The following is a 19,828-nucleotide window of genomic DNA, read 5'->3' on the forward strand; positions in this document are numbered from 1 at the left end:
ACGGCCAATATTTGCTGCGCTCGGTAAGAAAAAGCACTCAACAAGTGTCACTGGCAAGCGCACTGGCATTAAGGGAGCGAAGAAAGGAGAAGCGAGGTCGTTCCAGACACGAACAAGTATTTTTACAGTTCAAGAGCTGCCGTGAACTTCCTGTCAGAGCCAAAAATAGAAGGCCCATCGCCAATTTCCTTCGTGGACCCTAAAATTGCCAGCGAAAGATCGGTCGCTCGGTTCATCGGAGCTTTTCTTTCGCGACACGCGGCGGCACACAAAAGACGCGTCGTGGCGAAGCTTCCGATGAGCGGCAACGGAACTAGCGCACCGTTCGAATCACATCGGCGAACAAAGAAATGAAAAAAAAAAAAAATAATAACTGCATCATCTGATGTGAAACAGATCAATACGCGAGTCCCCTCTAAAACTTCACAGGGAATAATCTTCGCATCACGCTGGGCATTCACTTCGCACTAGCTATATCGTCGAAGAGAGAGAGAGAGAGAGAGAGAGAGAGAGAGAGAGAGAGAGAGAGCCAAGGCCGCACGCTCATCAGGGTGTGTCCTATAACACAGAATCTCCAGCCCCTCAGCGCCGCACGCGAGCAGCCTCCCCTTTTATCGTAGGGGGGCGGGTTCAGGTATACAAGCCAAGTATATATATAGCCAGAGAGATGACCTGGGCGCCGCGCTTTTTAACATATAGATTGCTGCGTGCCGATGTGCTTTATGATGACCTCGCTGCAGTCTCGAGAGATCTTTATCTTTTCTGTTTCTCGAGAAACGCGGCGGCGCGCAGGTATACATCAAAAAGGGGCCCCGAGCTCCGAATTTGGGATCCTCCGGGGCAAATTATAACTTGGCCGCGGCGTACGATGTATTAAAATTAAGATGTCAGACTCGAATTTCAACGCCTCGCGCGCGCTCGCGCATTGGATCCTTGATTTGGCACGCTAAATTGCACGGATAGCCGGAGCGCGCGTCTCTCTCGTGCGCCACTTCATATAAAAGGTTCGCGCCGACAGGGGACAGAGCAGCGACCAGTGTGCGCTTCCAAGCCAAGCCTGAATAAACATATGCGTCAAATGGACGGCAGATGAGCATATATGTATATATATATATATATAAAAACAGTGCAAACATAGTCAAGAACTCGGCTACGTATCGTGGGAGGCGATGTCGTCAGGTGGTCTCTCTCTCTCTCTCTTTCTTTTTTAGTCTGGTACCAATTCCCCCTGCATGATATTTCCCTCTAGCCCGACAACTCGAGAGCTTCTCAAATACAAGTGCCACCACATGCCATTTATACCCGGCATCAATCCGTCAATCGACGAGTGGCTTTTTCAAAAGTTGCATCGAGGCGGGCTCCTTCAAATGACATTATTAGTTGGGCAATTGTAATCGTACGTTCACGATTAAACTATCGGTTTGACACGAACGCGCCGCTTAAAAGTGCAGTATATATTTATCCGTGTAATAGTTGTCCGAGGCGAAATTGCACGAAATTCCAATCGCAACTATCGATTTCATAAATGTCCTGTTAACATTTTGAAAATGAAAAAATGGCGCTCTCGCATCTGCCAATATAGTTGTAAAAGGTAATTGTGTGTATAACGCGTATCGCGTGGACGTTGACCAATCGACTAGTAATTTTCGGGAAGAAAAAAAGCGTCGCAAATTCGTTGGCAACGCTATGGCAATTGGCGAACGCCTATATCATCGGTTCTCCAATAAGGGTCATACTCGCGATAACGCAGTCGGCCAGCGATGGTATTTCCACGCCTATACAAGCCACGGAGAGTGGAGGGAAGGCGCGCAGAACACACGGCGAGGCGCGAACTTGGTGTGTGCGCGCGCGCGGCCGCAAAAATTGCGTGCATCGAGGGCCGTGCACCAGGCGATCCGCCCGACTCCTCCCAATGCTCGCGGTGAGCGCACGTGTCCAAAGAGAACAACCTCCGATCTCATTCGAGGACGCGGCTGTCCAATAACCTTTTGTCGCGCAGATACTGTATCGCCGCGTTGCGAGATATCTCGCGCGTGCTTTCACGCAGCGCGGCGTCGCGCCGCTTCCATGGTTTATGGAATTTCGACCAACGTGCTGGTCCGAACGACGCCAGCGTAGAAGCGCTCCGAAGGCTACGAAGAGCTTTGATTTTTATAGTCGAAACGATCGAACGATCAGGAACTATTGCTGGCAGAGAGCAGGTCACACGTCACCCTGCAAGAGGAAGCCAGCTAGAGTTCGCGCGTTGGAATAAAGATGCCGGCGGAATAATTTTACGGGAGATAGCGATCGAAGTACACCAATACGCCACTTAAGCGTTCAAGTAGGAGATTAATAACGAGTTGCATTCTTACGTAAGAAAAATATAATCGACGTATATACGCTTTTGCCCGCAGAACGTGCCAAATTCGCGGTAATACTCGTATCAATTCGCTTTTCATCGAGACGCACATTGGCTTTGGCAATTTCGCTGAACCCGGGCCGGCGTGGAAACTACGCCGAACTATACTCACCGCCGAAGATGCTTGTATTTTCCCAAGAGACGGTAAAATTATTTGACGAAAATACAAATATTGCCAGCCTCGAGTCGAGCTCGGCATTTCAACGAAATCATCGAGCCGCCCACGCGCGTTCTATATATACGTACCACGCTGTCGCGCGCGGTTTTAAAAGCACGTGGTCGGCGTTGGGTATAACGCAGGGGGCGAGATCATCGAGGGGCGATGCTCTACCCAATCGCGTTCTCCGCGCCGCCCCGCAGTTACGTACCGTGCTCAGCGGCGGTCGTCGCCGCCACGCGCTCTCTCTCTCTCTTTGTGTTCCATTGTTTCAAACACCACGCCACTTTTCTCTCTTTCTCTCTCGCGCTCTTTTTGCCCCCCTATATTTTTCCTATATATATATATATATATATATTCAACCTTTTCGTATAATACGAAACAATGCACACGCACACGCGCCCGCACGCACACGCATGTACATAAGGTTTTGGGGAGCCTTGTATATCGATTGGCAAACTGCCTGCATAGTACATACTATACTATACACTTTTAGAAAGCCCAGTGCGCAGGATGTATATATGTATATGTATTTGTAAGCGGACAAGCGAACGATGGGCGTCGTAGGTAGGATGTATACCAACGTTCCTGTTTTGCCTTTCTCTCTCTCTTTCTCGCTTATGTGTTAGGTTTGAGTATGAGCGCTGAGGGCGTGTGTTAATATCATCGTTTCTCTTCTACACGCCGCCAGCTGCTGCAACTCCACAATTTCCGAGGCTATGCCTTTCACAAATTGTATTGGCCAATCACTTGGCTCGAGTTTGAAGTAGCGCGGGAGATTTCAAATGCTACGTGCGATGACCGGCAGTTTTGTCAGTTTTGTCAATCTAAACTAAAATATTTTCGACAATATTCATTTAACACAGATAGTTTTATCCTCAACTACGAACATGATGTTTTTTTTATTTATTTTTATGACACTTGCATAGAAAAAATTCCTTATATCGTCGTTTGTGAAACCGATCTACAGACTAATTAATGCTATCAATCAAAATTCATTTTTATAAAGTTGGCGCACAATAAAAATAATTCTTAAAGGCTTATTATATTTATTAAAGTAATCGAATCGAAGTATTAATCGATTATCTTATGTAGAATCAACAAAATAACGCGACCACAAACGAATTAAAAAATGTTCTGAAGTTTAGGTCTGATCGAACATACTTATAGTATTTGACAGTCATAATTTTCTGAAAACCGTAAACTCCATATATTTTCATTATATTGGTATAAAAAAAACCACTGTGCTAGATTATATCGTAGATTATGTAAAAACAAACAATTATTAGATGTAAGGTATTTGTCGAATAAATTGCAAAACAAAGAAATGCTGACAGTCACTTATGGGTAACACGACGTCATTTTGAAAAACGAACGGTCCCGACGCCAAGCAGTTAGGCAGTTCGCGTCGGCGCATTGGCTTCAGTTTGTCTCCCTCTCTCTCACACAGTCACCGCCGCATATACACATCTGGCATTCTATTTCTAGGCGTGTGCGTGTGTTGGTCTGTGCTTTGCGGGGCCGAAAAGGCGTCACGGAGAGTTAAGGAAGGCGTCCTCCCAGAAGCGACACACCTATCCGACGGCGGAGATTCTCCCGGTTCGTTGCCGTTGCCCGTTTGCCGCCGCCGCGGGTGCACTGCGTGTAACTACGATATCAGTGATTGTGTGTGCAGATGCCGTTTCCTTGACTGCAAATTTAACGAGAAGGGAGAGAGCACGAACGACCAAGCGAGTTTCGTGAAAGAGTGAGAGAGAAAAAAAGAGAGTCTTACAAGCCAAGGCTCAAGGACTATAACAACGAGACATGGCTCAAGTGACTATAAAGCAGGTCGACAAGGTAATTGCACTAAATAGTCCGGATTTGGGTTCATGCATGCGTTACATTGGGTATACTGAATACTCCACTACCTGGCATTTTAGAGAGAGAGAGAGAGAGCGAGAGAGAGGAGACGATTCGACTATTTCGAGCGTTTGTGTGTTGGATATACCGTGTGATTCGTAAAGGCTAAATATACGCTCTCTCTCTCTCTTTCTCTCGACAACTTTGCATGCATTGCATGTATGTCGGTACGATCCAAAAGAGAGAGATAGAGAGAGAGAGAGCAACTAGCGCGATGTACGTCGATGTGTGTACGGTGAAATTAAATACTTTTCTTCACGGTACTGTATACTGTCACGCATTAAAATTAAAATATCCAACGTAACTTTGAACTCTCGCATATATATGTACCTAGACAATTTGTATTGTTCAACTCGCCGATGAAAAAAAAAAACAAAAAGGTTTTGTACTCTCACTCTCTCTTTCTCTCTCAAGCCAGCCAATTATTTTTAATGGTTCCGAACAAATTTGTTCGGCTCATTTAAGTAAGAATCAGCATGCTAAAAGCAGATTGCCCAAAATGCTCTGGTAGATTGCTGATTTCTCGCATCTGTTCATCTACGAAAGTAGAAAAGATCATCGATTGGAAGTGGAAGTATGTGGAGAGAAGAAGCAAGTGAGAGGCTATGATGTATATATAACGTGGTCATCATATCGAATCGAACAAGTAGCGTGTGTGGCGCGGCCGAGAGTTGGAACTCGAATGAAAACCGGCTTTCGAAGACCACCCAAAGACCGCGTGGTCATCTCTCGTCTCTCTCTCGCTCTCTCTCTCTCTCTCTCTCTCTCTCTCTCTCTCTCTAACGCGTGCATACATTAGAGTATATGGCTGGTAGGTGGGCTTTTCGGGCACGACCACGTGCTTTTAGCTCTGAGTGAGAGTGGGTGGAGGCCGTATGTACTCCGCGCTAAGAGAGAGAGAGAGAGAGAGAGACGAGGCCCCCTTTTAGTCGTCGTTATCTGTGTGGGCGGAGGGAGAGACGAGACGAAATTCATCCCCCTTTTTAGCAGCGGACGAACACGCGAACAGCTGCTGCGACTACTGTACCTCCCTTTTTTAGCTGCTGCTGGCGCGGTTTTCAGACTTCGATGATTTCTCCCACGCCTTTTCGGCCGTCCGCTCGTGTTGCCCAGTGCCTGATGGAAGCGATAGAATTATACATTATAGAAGTATTTACGGAAGCTTCCTTAAGGCATTTCTTTCAGCTTTGTCGAATTGAATAGCGAAATTTTCAGATATATTATTCAACCGTGTTTGTCAACAATAGTATATTGAGACTATTCATCGGCCAAACTGCATATCGAATTTCTCTATGCGTCTATTATGTGGAAAGTGACGAAAAATATCAGTCGCGCGGACGCAGGCAATTCAATAGGGCGCGCAAGCGGCAAAGTAACTCCCGCTGCAGCGCCGTATACATTCGTGTCATTACCGAAATGAAATAGAAAGGGGAGCGAAGCTCGCAGAGCTCGAGGGTCTGTGGAACGTCCAATCGCCAAGTGGGCGGGTGTTGCATGCTATATACCGCGAGGCTTCGCCGTTGTTCGCCTCTCCCTTTTTTCTCTTCTACTTTCTCTGGTGAAAAAGGATATATATACCTAAGCGGCTTTTACACAGAACACTCCCCCTCGTAGTTGTCGGACCCGCGCTAGATTTGAATTTAAAGTTGGCAGCTGACGTGTTGCATTTTGATTGTTATCGTTTTCAAGAAATAATTATTCTTCGTTATGGAAATGAAAGTCTATTGTTGGAAAAAATTACGTCTGTTTTCCCTTTCACGAGGCTGTTTTGTAAGACAACAAAGTCGAGCTCGAGACACAACCGTTTTACTCTCTCCTCCCGTAAGATTGGGGAATCCAAAGCCTAAGGCTATAAGGCCCATAAAGTCATTTAATGGCACGGTCGTCGACAACTTTGGGGCCCTCAGGATGGAATTTACAATGTACCGTAAAAGGTATCAACTTCGCAACACGGCCGCGCTGTTGTAGACTACTGTAAAATCACACAAATACGTTGCGTCAAAATAGTCCTTTTTTCGGTAGTAACTACAAATTTTATACCTGGTGTTAACAGGTGAATTGTTATTGAACTGCAATCAAGTGTTTCTGTTCTTCCAGTTTCGCGACGGCGAAATAAAAAATAATAGATTTTTATTCCACATCTCTTTTTCTAAACTAACATTTTCAAACAAATCATTATTACAGGAATTATCGAGCTAATTCCTATATTACATTTTTCCCATTGTCCATTCGTGACTGAGTTATCAAACCTTAAAGCCATATTAGCCAAGCCACAAAAGAAAATTGAAACCTTATACATACGCACGACTGCAGAGGCCCCAAAAATTGACAAGCTGTAAGCCCAAGTCCCTACAGGCGAATTTGGCGCGCAAACGGCGTGGCTCACGCACATATCCTCCCAGCGGGGTTCACATGTAGAGTGGAGGGGGAATCGGAGGCGGCTTTTTGAACGAAAAAAAAACGAATAGGGAGGAGGCATTGGGTCGGCACGCTTTGGGAAAATCCTCGTGCATGTTTCACCGACACTGCACTTACTGGTCATTTGGTTACGGGCTGTTGGTGCGTAAGAAGGTTGTGTTTTCGGTGTGCGAATTCAAGTGTATGGACTGGTAATTGAACAAAGTGGTTTTTTTTTACGTAGATTTTGGTGTTGGATCTGTAGTTTAGTATATCTGCTTTCGGAGTAGACTGTTTTTGGTAACGACTATGATTATAATAATTATCGATCACTGTAATCTAGTTTTTATTATATTTGTTGCATATCTTGAATTAATCATTCTTAAAGTAATACAAATATTCTAAGATAAAAATAATTTCTTCCGAGAATGCATCCTGTTAAAAAACTTTTTTACTAGTAATATCATAAATACTGATTTGGATATATATGGGATTTTTAGTCACAGCATGTTCAATAAAATCCAATAAAATAATTATTTTATTGCCTGCTTTGTAATTGCTGTTTGATAACTTAGTAGATATTTGATTGAACTAGATGGTAGAATTTGTTTCTTACTGATATTGGTCCTGTACGATTTGATCCAATATGAATTTATTAATATACCAGTCAAAGTGATGTTTCTTTAATTGAACATGTTAAATACAAAGTTATTTATTAGAAAATAAATAACTTAGGACACGTCAACTTTTTACAGATAAATCAATTAAAAATTTGCATAGGATATTCGACAATAGATATTTTTAGATGAATAATTTAATATTTAAAGTTTTGTTTATTATTAGAAAACGATTAAATGTACGATTCTATTGTCTAGAATCTTTTACGCCTAGAAAGGGCCGATGTTAAATAATTTTTTTTAAAGAAAATAATATTTTTTTCCACGTTCGATAAAAAAAAACATCATGTAAAATAAAATAAATTGAAAAATTCGCGTTGAATCAAATTGTATAAGATCGAAAAAAATGTAGCCAACTAAATATACAAATTTTTTTTTGGATTACAATTGGTAAAAAATTTTTTAATTTATCTTAACGCTAATTGTCTTTACTCAATTTTAGTTTATTAAAATAGCACAAGTAGAACATACTGCACACTCGCTATTAAAAAAACACTGGCAGTACCTTCGTCTACATGAAAAAAAAAGAACGACAATTCCCCGAGGCGGTGTTGAATTCATAAAAATTCACCCAATGCACATGTCGCTCAGTTCTAAGACTACACCACGTCATTTGATATCTATATATCTTAACCAAATGACCAGCGACAACAAAAAATGCACACATACTAATTGACGTCGTTTTTTTTTGTGTCCGAATCACCGTAGTTGGCGCAAATAATCCCCGAGCTCATTTCCGAGGTATATATACAACTCACAAACTCATTAATTGATAAAAATATGTGAAAAGCATCTACAACCGCTGATACCTAAAACAAACTTCGGCATTACTAAACATGCTCTCATTACAGCAAGAGGAATTGGACGAAAGCGAGCAACAAGCCCAGCAGCAAGCTCAGCAAGAGGCAGTGGAGCAGCAGCAGCAGCAACAGCAACAGCAGCAATTGGAGCAACAACAAGCGCAAATACGCTTTCTCAACGCCAATGTACTGCAGCAGTTGCAGCAGCAGCAGCAGCAGCAATCCGCACTCTTAGCGGCAGCGCAGCAACAACAACAAGATGCCGCGGCAGCTCAGCAACAGCAGCAACAGCAGCAACCGCAGGTTATCACCTTGCAACAGTTACAAAATTTCATGCCACTGCAGCAGGCGCAACAGCAGCAGCAGCATGATCAGCAACGTGCGATTTCCATGCAAGCGCTGCCTCAGCAGTTTCTACAGGTATGTTTCTTTTGCGAATTCGCGTGTCTTCAATTAACATTACAGTAAATAAGTCTCAGAATTTTTGTCATTCCTTTTGTGGTAGGTGAGTGCTGGGGTAATGCTGAAAATTCTTTCACACTTTTTTAATAATAGAATTCCATATCTATCTAAAATGTTTTAAGATCCACCTGAGCTAATTAGTATCAAAATGTGCGTTGCATATAAAAAAGTTTCTCATAAATTCAGCAAGATTTTTAATACTTCAATTTTTCGAATCGAACACATATACAAATCTTCAAAATTCTAAGTCCAAAAACAAACAAATAAGGATTATCATAAGAAACATATATTTAAAGGATTTTTTTAACGATGACGAACAGAATATTCAAGATGAATAGTAAATTTCTAGAAATTTAGGATAAATAGAGTATTCACTTTATTTGTATTTTTAAGAATGCTACGATTTCGTAAATTTTTTTTATTGAAAGACAGCGAATATTATAAATGTTTGTTGAAATGGCAATGGAACAGTATTCGTAAAAAAATCTTATATTCGTCACCAGTTCGATCGGTAGTTCACGCAGAATATTGTGAATGAAAAACTTCAGATCTCAAGTAACGAAATACTTCAGTACAGTAGGCTAGAGAATAAATATAGACTCACCGTGAACATTTTTTCAAGTTTATTAATCAAGAAACTTATATTTTAATAACAATTTGAGTATGACGCAATCTTAGAAAGACTTTTTCTTTATAATGTCTTTGAAACTGTGTAAATTATAGAAAAAGAATCTGAAAAACTGCGTAATTAATGAAAAATTAACTTTGGTACAATATAGAACACACATTTACCGATAAAATTAGAGCGAAAGGCAGCACAGGAATATTACTGCTTCGAGGCTCACCTCTGACTTGTGACCCTTATAATTCACCCCGCTCGCGCTACGTTGGCTGCGCGGTTGGGTATTTGATTTCGCGGGGCATCTAGCGATAACCATTGGCTTTTATCACATGTGTGTGTATAACAGCGACGACGCTGACTTCTCGCAGTCTATACTTCGTCTGTTGCGCACAAACGTTGTATGTCCAAAAAAATTGTTTTTTGTTGAAAAAACCGTGCGAATTTGCGGTGTCATATTAAATATTTATTTTTGCTGACGTAACTTTACACAAAGTGAAAGTTTAAAAAGTTCCGATAACGGGATTTTCATTTGATAATAAAAGGTCACTGATGAAGTGTAGCAATGTTAGAAGTTTCGTCATTTTACTTGTACCAGAATGTCAACTATACGCGAATTGAAAAAATTGACGTGTACCGAAGGAGTAATTGGCCAATCAATGTATGGCATAAACCGCAAACATTTGATGACGATGACGAGGAGGATGAATTGGAGGAGGTATACAGAATTGTCGATTTCTTAGGGATGCTGAATGTATTTTTTTAGTCGTTTGGCATTGAACTTAGATAACTTCATTATCGTTTGAATTTCTTTCTCCCGATTTTCCTTTCATTCAAGTAATAACTTTATTGTTTTCAATGAGGATGCTTAAAACAAGTTGGATACTTTCGAATGCTGTCATGTAAACGAAACTTTTTATGTTTAAAAATGCATCCAATTTCCTAGCAACAAGAGAAATAAATTTAAAAAAATGTTGGTCTATAAGTACAATACAATTTTGAAGTTATTTAAATGACTCATACAACTTCAAATTGCGAATGTATAGTACATGAAATCAAATTATTACAAAATACGTTATCACCGTTTGATAACATATCTATAGAACAAAATGTCTCCTATGTTTGCTTTTTTATTTAATAGAATAAAGATATGTATTATCATTTAATACTAATTGCATTTAATAATCGCATGCCTAAAAATCAAAAACACCATTAAATAAATGAATAGCAGAATCGGTATTTTTTATAGTAATTCAAAGATCACAAGAAATGTTGTTTCATATTAATACACGTATAAATCAATCTTATATTCAAAGAAATCTAATCCATTACTTACCTAAATCTCATTTAACCATCATACAATTGTAGGGAGCTCAGCTTGTAAACAGTCAAGCTCAAGCAGCAGCTCTTCAGCAATCTCAACAGCAGCAAGCGGCAGCCCAGGTTCAGCAACAAAGTCAGGCACAGCAGCAGCAACCGCAGCAACAATTAAGCTACAGCGTTGTACCGCCTATGCAAACGATCAACATTGATGGGCAGGAAGCACTATTTATTCCCTCGGCATCAGCAGCAGCACAACAAACACAACCGACCATGCAGTTTGCCACAGCTAATGGTCAACAATTACAGCTTGCAGGACAGCAGATACAATTAGCTAATGGACAGACGATTATCAATCCTCATGCTGTCAGTCTGCTTAGGTCGCCTAATATGTTTCCTGCATCAATTATTCAGACAAATTTAGGCCAAACCGTTCAGTTGCCTACAGGTTGGTTGACGTTGATGATTTATATTTTTCTTGTTCTTATTTTTAAAAGGGGATTTTACACGATAAGTTTGTGATTATAATTTGATGAATAATTTATACATTTCTCTATATATTTTTGCGTGTAAAATCTTCTTGGTTGTAGCGATTCATATATATATATATATATATATATATATATATATATATATATATATATATATATATATATATATATATATATATATATTTGCACGTGCAAATTAACATCTATGCACTTCTCACAAAAACTTCTAATAACAAATTTTTTTATTTTTTCGTTTGTTCTGGTACGGTTGATTACTTTGCACGATATGTATAACGTCAGACTATTTTATGATCTTATGTCTTTTTTTTACACTGAGTCACGAAACTTTTTATATATCTAATATAGACTTTGCTTTGGAGGTTTTGGAACCCACAAAGAGTTTGATCGATTTTCCCAAATACAAAACTTCAAACTAATAAAACCAAAGCTTATTCTTCTAAACACATTTTTATAAAACAATTAACACTCTTATTTCATTTGTTGCTTATACTAATGCTTGACTCACCACTCTGTCGCATCTCCTCGTTGCTCCTTTATGTGCGTATTCCACGTGCGCGCAGCTTCCAAGGAAGGCTCGGATGTTTCAGGTCAAAGCGTGCAGGTTCGACCAGTGCAGTTCCCAATGCAGCAGCTTCAACAAACCACAGTTCCAGTCCAAGTACCTGTTACTACCAATAATGGCCAGACGGTTTATCAAACGGTTCACTTTCCCGTACAAGCACTGTCGAATGTTTTTAATATGCCCACAGCTCAAATGATTCCTCAGATCGCACAGGTAAAATTACATTCGTTGTGTTAGACTGATTGTTGGTGTTGATCAGTTTTGCTAATAGAAATACTTTCTCTGCTTCAGCAAATTACACCGCAAGTGGCACAGATTATTACGCCTAATGGGCAGATTCAGCAAGTGCAAATTGCTAATTTGTCACAGTTGCAGAGTCTACAGGTGAGCATGTGATATAGAATAATGAAAATTGACATTCTAGAAAAATTTTCTGCACCTTTCTAAATTGACTTTACACTGACTAATATTTCCCTTGATTTGACAGTCGCTGCAAGGCCAGCAAGTAGCTCAACAAGTGGCCCAACAAGTAGCTCAGCAGCAAGCGGCAGCTCAAGCAGCCCAAGTCCAAGCAGCTCAAGTAGCCCAAGCACAAGCGCAAGCTCAAGCTCAACAGCAAGTCGCGCAACAGGTCGCTGCTCAACAACAGCAACAGCAAGTCGTGCAGCAACAGCAACAGCAGCAACAACAACAACAACAACAACAACAACAACAACAACAACAACAACAAGCTGCTCAACAAACTCAGCAATCACAGCAAACTACTAATGGGGCACCGAGCAACGTTCAAGTAATTATTTTCAAGATTGTTATTATTATTATTATTACCGAATTAATTTTTACCAATAAACAATGTATTTTATTCAACAGGTTGTGGGAATCAGATCGAGTGGTTCGAATGTCATAACGACGAAAGACGGTCAGAAAATTGATGTGGCATCAATCAATCTTAGACAGCAGCAAGAAGTACAAGATAGCGAGATCAAAGTTACAAACATTGATGCCAGTCAACTTGCCAATAGCCAAGTTATACATATTCCAGCTGCTCAAGCTATGCAACAGTCTGGTCAACCGATTAGTATAACAGGTAATTACTTACACTTTTCATGAGATTCAAGATTGCATGGTTTATGTTTATTTTATAAAATTTATAGGTGCACAAGGCCAGCAGATAACTCTTATACCAGCATCAGCATTAACCGGATTAACAGCTCAGCAAAGTGGAATAATGCGTGGTGTTAACTTAGGAAATGGAGTCATGCAACTTCAACCAGCAGGCATAAATACTGCTAATGGGTTCTTGCAGTCTATTCCTGTACAAAATATCCCTGGCCTCGGTAATGTCCAGGTCATTTCGGCAGTACAACCGACAACGGTACAAACGTTACAGCCGGCAGCAACTTCAGCAACAGTGCACATTGAAAATACTGCTGAGCCACAGCAATGGAAAATTCTCCAGGCAATACAGTCGAACGGTACAACAACTATTGCCACTCCACAGCAGACACAGCAACCACAGCCCCAACAACAACAACAGGTTCAAGTGCAGCAAGCAGCACCTACTTCCCAACAGAGCCAACATAATGTTAGCACTGTTAGCACTGGTAACAGTGAAGGCTTGACGGAAACTACTAAGCAGCATAGAAAGCGAGTTGCATGTACTTGTCCAAACTGTGGCGATGGTGATAGGTACTTATTTATTGTAATTTCTTTATCTGAATCTTAAAACGAATCAGTCTCACTGTTGAATGCTCATTTTCAGAAATCGTGACATGACACGCAAACGGCAACACGTTTGTCACATTCCAGGCTGTAGTAAAGTCTACGGTAAGACGTCGCATTTGCGTGCTCACTTGAGATGGCACACAGGCGATCGACCATTCGTTTGTAGTTGGGTATTCTGCGGCAAAAAATTTACTCGTTCAGATGAACTTCAACGACACAATCGCACGCATACCGGTGAGAAAAGGTTCCAGTGTACTGAGTGCACGAAGAAGTTTATGCGCTCCGATCATCTCACCAAACACATCAAGACTCACACCAAGATACGTAGCACGGTCAGTGATGTGACTTAAATGAAAGCTACTCCCTAATAGTCCTATCTTTTTTGTTAAACGACAACTTCCTTCACTCGTGTGCGAGTTTCAATTCTTCGCAGGGTAAGCGATTGATTGTCAACATGGCATAAATCGTTTGTAATGATGCATCATCGCAAACTTATTTCAATCTTAAAGTTAGTTTATATTGAACTTAGAAGTTTTTGATTACTTAAAAGTAGAGTTATTCATAATTTGTTCAAATTTTTCATGTGTTCACCTTTTTATCGCTTTTGTTTTCCTCATCCTATCATAATAAATTCATTGTATGATGTTATTATATCTATATTGCATTCACAATCATGTAAAGGAATTGAGAAAGTATACTTTATAATTATCTCTTTTCACAGGAAGCAGCAACGTCGACGCAAGAAGGTTCATTAGATAGTCAATCGTCGAGTGATGAGAAAATTATAATCTTCCATAAGGAATCTGAACAGACAGAACTTGTGCTTCGCGATCCCCTCGACATTGATAGTCAGGGAACCAATGAATAGATATTCTTTACTCCTGGTGAACAAATTTCTCTGGCAATTTATTAGATTCAATGATATTCTTAATTGTTTAGCAACTAGGTTATTTTATTTTTTTTATTTTTTTGTCTTATCTGATCTTGACTTCATGAAAAAAGTTTTATCCGAAAAATTTTTTTTAATTAAAACTTTAGATCAAATCTGAATTCAGTATGGGTATTAATGTTTATTTCATTGATATTTTTATTGACAATTATTATTGAAGTTATTCAATATAATATACTTTTTTAGTTCAAACGAACAATTTTCAAATCAGCCTATGTGCATGTTACACTATCTAGGCCAAATGAAAAATTCTCAGAGCTGCTCCTAATACAGACTGAAATATTGATTTGATAAGATTTTTCGATTGTCAATAGCATGTTGTAAAGAATGATATATTAATTTTTTCATTAAACGTTGAAAAAAATTGCTATTTTTACTGATCTTTTTGATCATATACGTAAATCTTTGATGAAATTTCTTGAAGTGGTCAAACTATTAGTAACAAATTTAACTAGCTCTTCATCTAGCTACATTCAAAACTACTGTTCTATTAATTTTTAATGCATTTCTAATGCACATAGAGGAATTGGAAGTTGGAACAATTATAAGGTATGAGGTTTTAAAATTTTTTCAATCAAAATTTAGGTGCAAAGACAACTCAAGTCATCTTTTCTATCCAGTCTTAATAAAATTGGGTTTAAAAAACAATTCTTTTAAATTATTTGAATAGATTGATAAAAATCTGAGTTAATTGTCAATAGGCAGATTTTTCTTCAATAGCATATCAATATCTCAAATTTATAGTCAATGAATCAAATTATTTTTATGGTGCAGTTATTAGAATATAAATTAATCAATTGAAAGATATTTCACTTACAATAGATCTAACGTAAGGGTTTTACTTAAGAATGTTCGAAACTTTAATATAAATTATGATCTTACGATAATTTTAAATGCTTAAGCGGATGTCGGATCAAAATTCACTGATTGTAAAGATCATTATACGTCAATAATTGACAGTACACATGGAATAGCACAGTCATGCACTCTTTATATCATAACACAGGGTGGATAACTTTCATTATTATTAAAAAGTAAATGTTGAGCAAGAATAACTGATTTTATAATACGCATTAGTGGATAGGACTTCCCGCTTTGAAACTTGAAATCATTTATGCCAATTTATATTTACTTTTGAATAATTATAGAAATTGTTCACCCTTAAAAATAATGTAAAGAATGATGTGAAATTATTTTATCAATGAAAATTTCAAATTAAGAGTACGATGGATTTTACGAATTTTGTAGGTTAGAGTATAATACATCTTCTTAATTATAAATATTGCTCTAAGCTTCGAGTTGACAAATGATAAATTTTAATATTAAAAATCTTCTACGAAACAAGGGAAACAATTAAAAATATTAAGTTTATTCCAAACTGAACAATAAAAAGTAGATTATGAATAGATTTTTCAAATTTTTGCTGTTTTGCATATATAAGTATAAACTATTGATATATATTTCAAAAACAATTTTGAATTTTCTCGAATACCGACTTGACAATTGACTTTTTCTAGTTTCAATTATTAACGTAAAAAGTTAATAATTTTTTAAATAATTTATTTTTAAGAATGAAATATTATCTTAAGAACACTTAATCACGTTGCACTGGAAATTGTCGATCTAAGATTTCTACATCACGATTAATCATTGAAAAAAGATAGTTATTTTGTTACAGTTGTTTTATTATTTTATTTTATACATATGTCTGAAATGCGAGAGAAATTTTATCACCAGGAAAGACTTCGCTTGTAACCGAAATGTATATTTAGATAAAAAAGCGAAGTTGCACTAGTCGTTTCGGTCAAGATTTTAGAGATTATAGCAAATCATGTGGTGATTCTTATATGCAAGAATTTATAATTCAAAAACGCATCCCATTTCTATCAAATTTACAGTATCAATATGATAATTTAGTTGTATCAAATTTAGAGAAATTTTTTCATATTTATATCTTTGGATATAATTATTATTTTTTATATCCAGAGATTCTGGATACAAAAAATAATTATTAGTGTCATGGTTTTTACAATCAATTAATTAAAATTTTCAATTTTCATTGTATTTTGAAAAACCCACATGTATAGCAATAGTTACTAAAAACTTCATGTAAAAAATACGCAAATCTGATCATGAATTTAGATACTCATATGGGTGTAATGCGTATAATCTTTCCTACAATCAATGTAGTAGATATTTCCTATATTTTTATAAAAATTTTGTAAAAAATGTATATATACTATCTTGCAAATAGTGTACAGACTTATTTAGTGGTTTTTTGCACAAAGATATTTACACTTTTCGACATTTTTCATATAATTAATGCGATTATGAATCCACGAGTTTTTACTAAAAAATGCGCGCAATCATGAAAAATCTAGTATACTATATGCTGTATTAATATCCATTTTTTATCGATTCTTGATAAAATGGTTTCTGATTATAAAAAAATACTAAATATTGTTATATAAAATAATATATTGTTATAAAATTATAAAAATTATCAGCGAACTAATACGTTTTTTTATTTAGCACCCTTCCGTTTTTCATGAAATATGTTATTGATTTTATGTAATGTGTAAATATTTATTGTAAAATGTTTTAAACTTCTTTAATTAAACAAATATATTCTATTCAATAAATAAAAATAATTAAAATTATAGTTTGAGGTTGTGACGTAATAATAAAATACAAATTAATTTCAGATTCATGTTTTATATATTAAATTGATCTTAACTATTAAAATATTTCAAGTGAGTACGTAAATGCACTCTGGAACGTAAGGTATATTACTATATTAATAATGTACAATTGTCAATCATTAATTTTATATAAACCTTACACTTTTACTTAAATAAATTACAGAAAGTAAATTTTTCATAAAGACAAATAGTATAATTTCAGTAGTAACAATCTTTGATCGGTCATTCACATGTTCAGCTTTTATACAGTTCATTATAAATTTTATTATAAATTGGATATTTTTTATATGTGCATCAGAGACATTCACTGTCCACTGGACATTCTGGAAGTCTGTTGTATATTTAAAAAATGAATTTAAGTATTTTAAGATCTGGTGTATTTTCCCCAAATGTGTAACATGAAAACAGATGCAATGAACAAAAGTGACATAACCAGAACTGGAACTGGACCACTGTAATAATAATAAATTAACGAGTTACATAATGAAAAAAGAGGAATTCTGGCTCAAGTGAAAAATTTAGTAAGAAAAATGGTTGAAGCTTGATGAATAAAATCACAAAAATCTTCTATTAACTACGCTTAACACTTCTGACAAATTTAAAGTAACAATATTTACTTTCAAACTTACACTTTGATTCCTGGAGAGTCATCAGTATAGAATCTCCACATACCACCAGAATTGGTTCCAGTTGTGCGGTTCCTAGCAGATGTTGCAGTAATGGTTTTGCGCTGCCTCACAGTGCCTCCAACGCCAGCACGAGGTGCAATGGCTTTACTTGGAGACCGGCTGGCAGCTCCAACAGATGTTGAACTAGGTGCAGCAGGCTGTAAAACAATAAATTATTAAAAATTAAAAGAAAAAATATATAGTTATAGTTTTAATTGCAAGCAATGAAAAGAATAAAATAAGGCACCTGAATCTATCAATCTATAAATATTTTTCTATGAATTGAAAAATAAATTGAATGTTTAATATTTTTTGCTTATTGTCCATTGTAGTTTCAACGGATTACTGACTAAGCAAGATATCGTCGATTGGCACCTTAAAAATTTTTCAGCATTGTATACTAATTTTAAATATTATTTATTATTTAAAAATTGTATCAAAGTTTAACTTTAGTAACTTAATTAGTTTGAAAAATATATCTTGACCAAGATCATCATCAATCTTTTGATTAAGCAATCATACTCAAGGATGATATTAACCGAAAAAAAATTTTGGTAACAGATGTGCTCATATCTGTTTACAGTATGCAAGATCAAAAACTATTTCTAGCACATTGTACAAACACAACTTATAATCCTTCAAGTCACATTAAAATAATACTTGGAAAAGCGCAGATCATCAAACGATATAAACTATTAAAATTGAAGCCTCCAATATTATTTGAGTAAGACTCAATTCAGCAATTCAATATATCGTTTAATCATAGTGAACAAACACGTAACTCACCATTCTGCAAATAGTTTCTATTTAGTCACACAGAAAAACAATCTGTTTCGATAAGTCACACGTTTCCAGATATCGAGAAATGCGGAGCAGCAGGCAGTCGAAGACCATTGAAAGACAGATCGAAAAATGAAAAAAAAAACATCCTTTAGAAACCATCTAAACTATCATTCATTGCATCCGTATTGCAATTAACAATGACAAATAATTATTTAGATTAAATAATTAATTTACCCACCTGTAAGGTATGATGCACGACACACGAACAGTTGAACGTTGTGCGACGACGCTTAAAAACTGCTGAAGATCGACGTGTCAGTATACCAGCCAGTTACTCACACGTACGAGCAAAGTTTATGTGTGTGCAATTGTACACGTCAGCGTATAAGAGCATAGCCCATGCAACCGCATATAATAGGCTGCGTTATTTTGGATGATCATGATTTTTAAGATATCTCTTACAAAAGCGATCCATTATACTCGTTTTCCAATAATCTACGTAAATTGATAGTTTTTATTAATAATTTATTATTAACACTAATCATGAAATAATACACTGAATTCGTCTTTATCGACAGCTAATATTCGACTTTCCACTGTAAGGTGTCGCTACAGGTTTATTAGAGCTTTTTACCAGTCGTAACCCCCACTCGCGAACGGGATCGTCGAGCCGGCGAAACGGCAAGCTGCGGCGAACTTAGCGCGCGCTGCGTTCAAGTTGCATTTTGGATGCGACCGAATGCACATCGGGTATAGTCTCTGCGTGTATAGTGTGTCTAATTCGCCGATCCACGTGCTTTTTTTCATCCCTCGAGTGTTTTCATAAGAAATATAACTTTCAGATCATACGTTTTGACAGTGCTACAGAAGATAGTTGATACTGGCAGTTCTCTTTATTTAAGAGAGGAAGAGAGAATATCCTACTTCGTGAAAAGAGGTGAGTTTCAGAAGTTTGCGCGCACATAGCCCTAGGCGATTTTTATGGTTGCTCATTCGAGCGGGTTTTCTCAAAGTTTGATCGTGACCCTTTCCGAGAGCAGTAAATATCTCACGACAAGCAAGACGACCATTCGCAGTATGCTTAGATCGTTTTTTTCTTCTTTGCACGGCAAGTTTTTCGCTCGTGATCGCAGATTATTGCTCGCGGCGAATGAAACTGTGTGCGATGTTTGACTTGTTGTGACCCACTCAA

At 37.5% G+C, this 19,828-nt stretch overlaps 3 protein-coding genes across 8 annotated transcripts in view; 2 read left to right on the forward strand and 1 right to left on the reverse strand.

The window, feature by feature from the left end:
* The first annotated feature begins 4,051 nt into the window (after positions 1-4,051).
* On the forward strand, positions 4,052-16,880 carry LOC131667912 (transcription factor SPT20 homolog). Of its 6 annotated transcripts, XM_058941671.1 has the most exons (12): positions 4,052-4,157; positions 4,234-4,397; positions 8,243-8,275; positions 8,386-8,754; positions 10,784-11,183; positions 11,808-12,022; positions 12,101-12,193; positions 12,297-12,599; positions 12,680-12,896; positions 12,964-13,498; positions 13,572-13,866; positions 14,256-16,880. In XM_058941671.1, the coding sequence occupies exons 2-12, from the start codon at positions 4,365-4,367 to the stop codon at positions 14,400-14,402; spliced, it is 2,640 nt and encodes an 879-aa protein (XP_058797654.1). In that variant the 5' UTR covers positions 4,052-4,157; positions 4,234-4,364; the 3' UTR covers positions 14,403-16,880. The 6 variants fall into 6 exon arrangements, 4 of the variants coding, with proteins under 4 accessions (XP_058797654.1, XP_058797657.1, XP_058797656.1 ...); XR_009302232.1 differs by having other exon boundaries at positions 4,083-4,397; positions 13,572-13,968; positions 14,256-14,392; XR_009302233.1 differs by having other exon boundaries at positions 4,083-4,397; positions 13,572-14,042; positions 14,256-14,293.
* A 308-nt stretch (positions 16,881-17,188) lies between these two features.
* Positions 17,189-18,985, reverse strand: LOC131667861 (protein transport protein Sec61 subunit beta). Its single transcript, XM_058941601.1, has 4 exons — positions 18,875-18,985; positions 18,640-18,681; positions 17,815-18,011; positions 17,189-17,637 (listed from the first exon to the last, which is right to left on the reverse strand). The coding sequence occupies exons 2-4, from the start codon at positions 18,640-18,642 to the stop codon at positions 17,550-17,552; spliced, it is 288 nt and encodes a 95-aa protein (XP_058797584.1). The 5' UTR covers positions 18,643-18,681; positions 18,875-18,985; the 3' UTR covers positions 17,189-17,549.
* A 397-nt stretch (positions 18,986-19,382) lies between these two features.
* The window catches only part of LOC131667836 (connectin), a 222,997-nt gene continuing 222,551 nt past the window's right edge, over positions 19,383-19,828 (forward strand). Inside the window, exon 1 of the mRNA XM_058941552.1 lies at positions 19,383-19,573. The gene's annotated coding sequence lies outside the window, so the exon portion shown is untranslated. The remainder of the gene's footprint in view (positions 19,574-19,828) is intronic.

The sequence above is a fragment of the Phymastichus coffea genome, unplaced genomic scaffold (genome assembly GCF_024137745.1).
Source record: "Phymastichus coffea isolate CEN01 unplaced genomic scaffold, Cenicafe_Pcof_1.1 PCOF00071, whole genome shotgun sequence".
Taxonomy (NCBI): Eukaryota; Metazoa; Arthropoda; class Insecta; order Hymenoptera; family Eulophidae; genus Phymastichus; species Phymastichus coffea.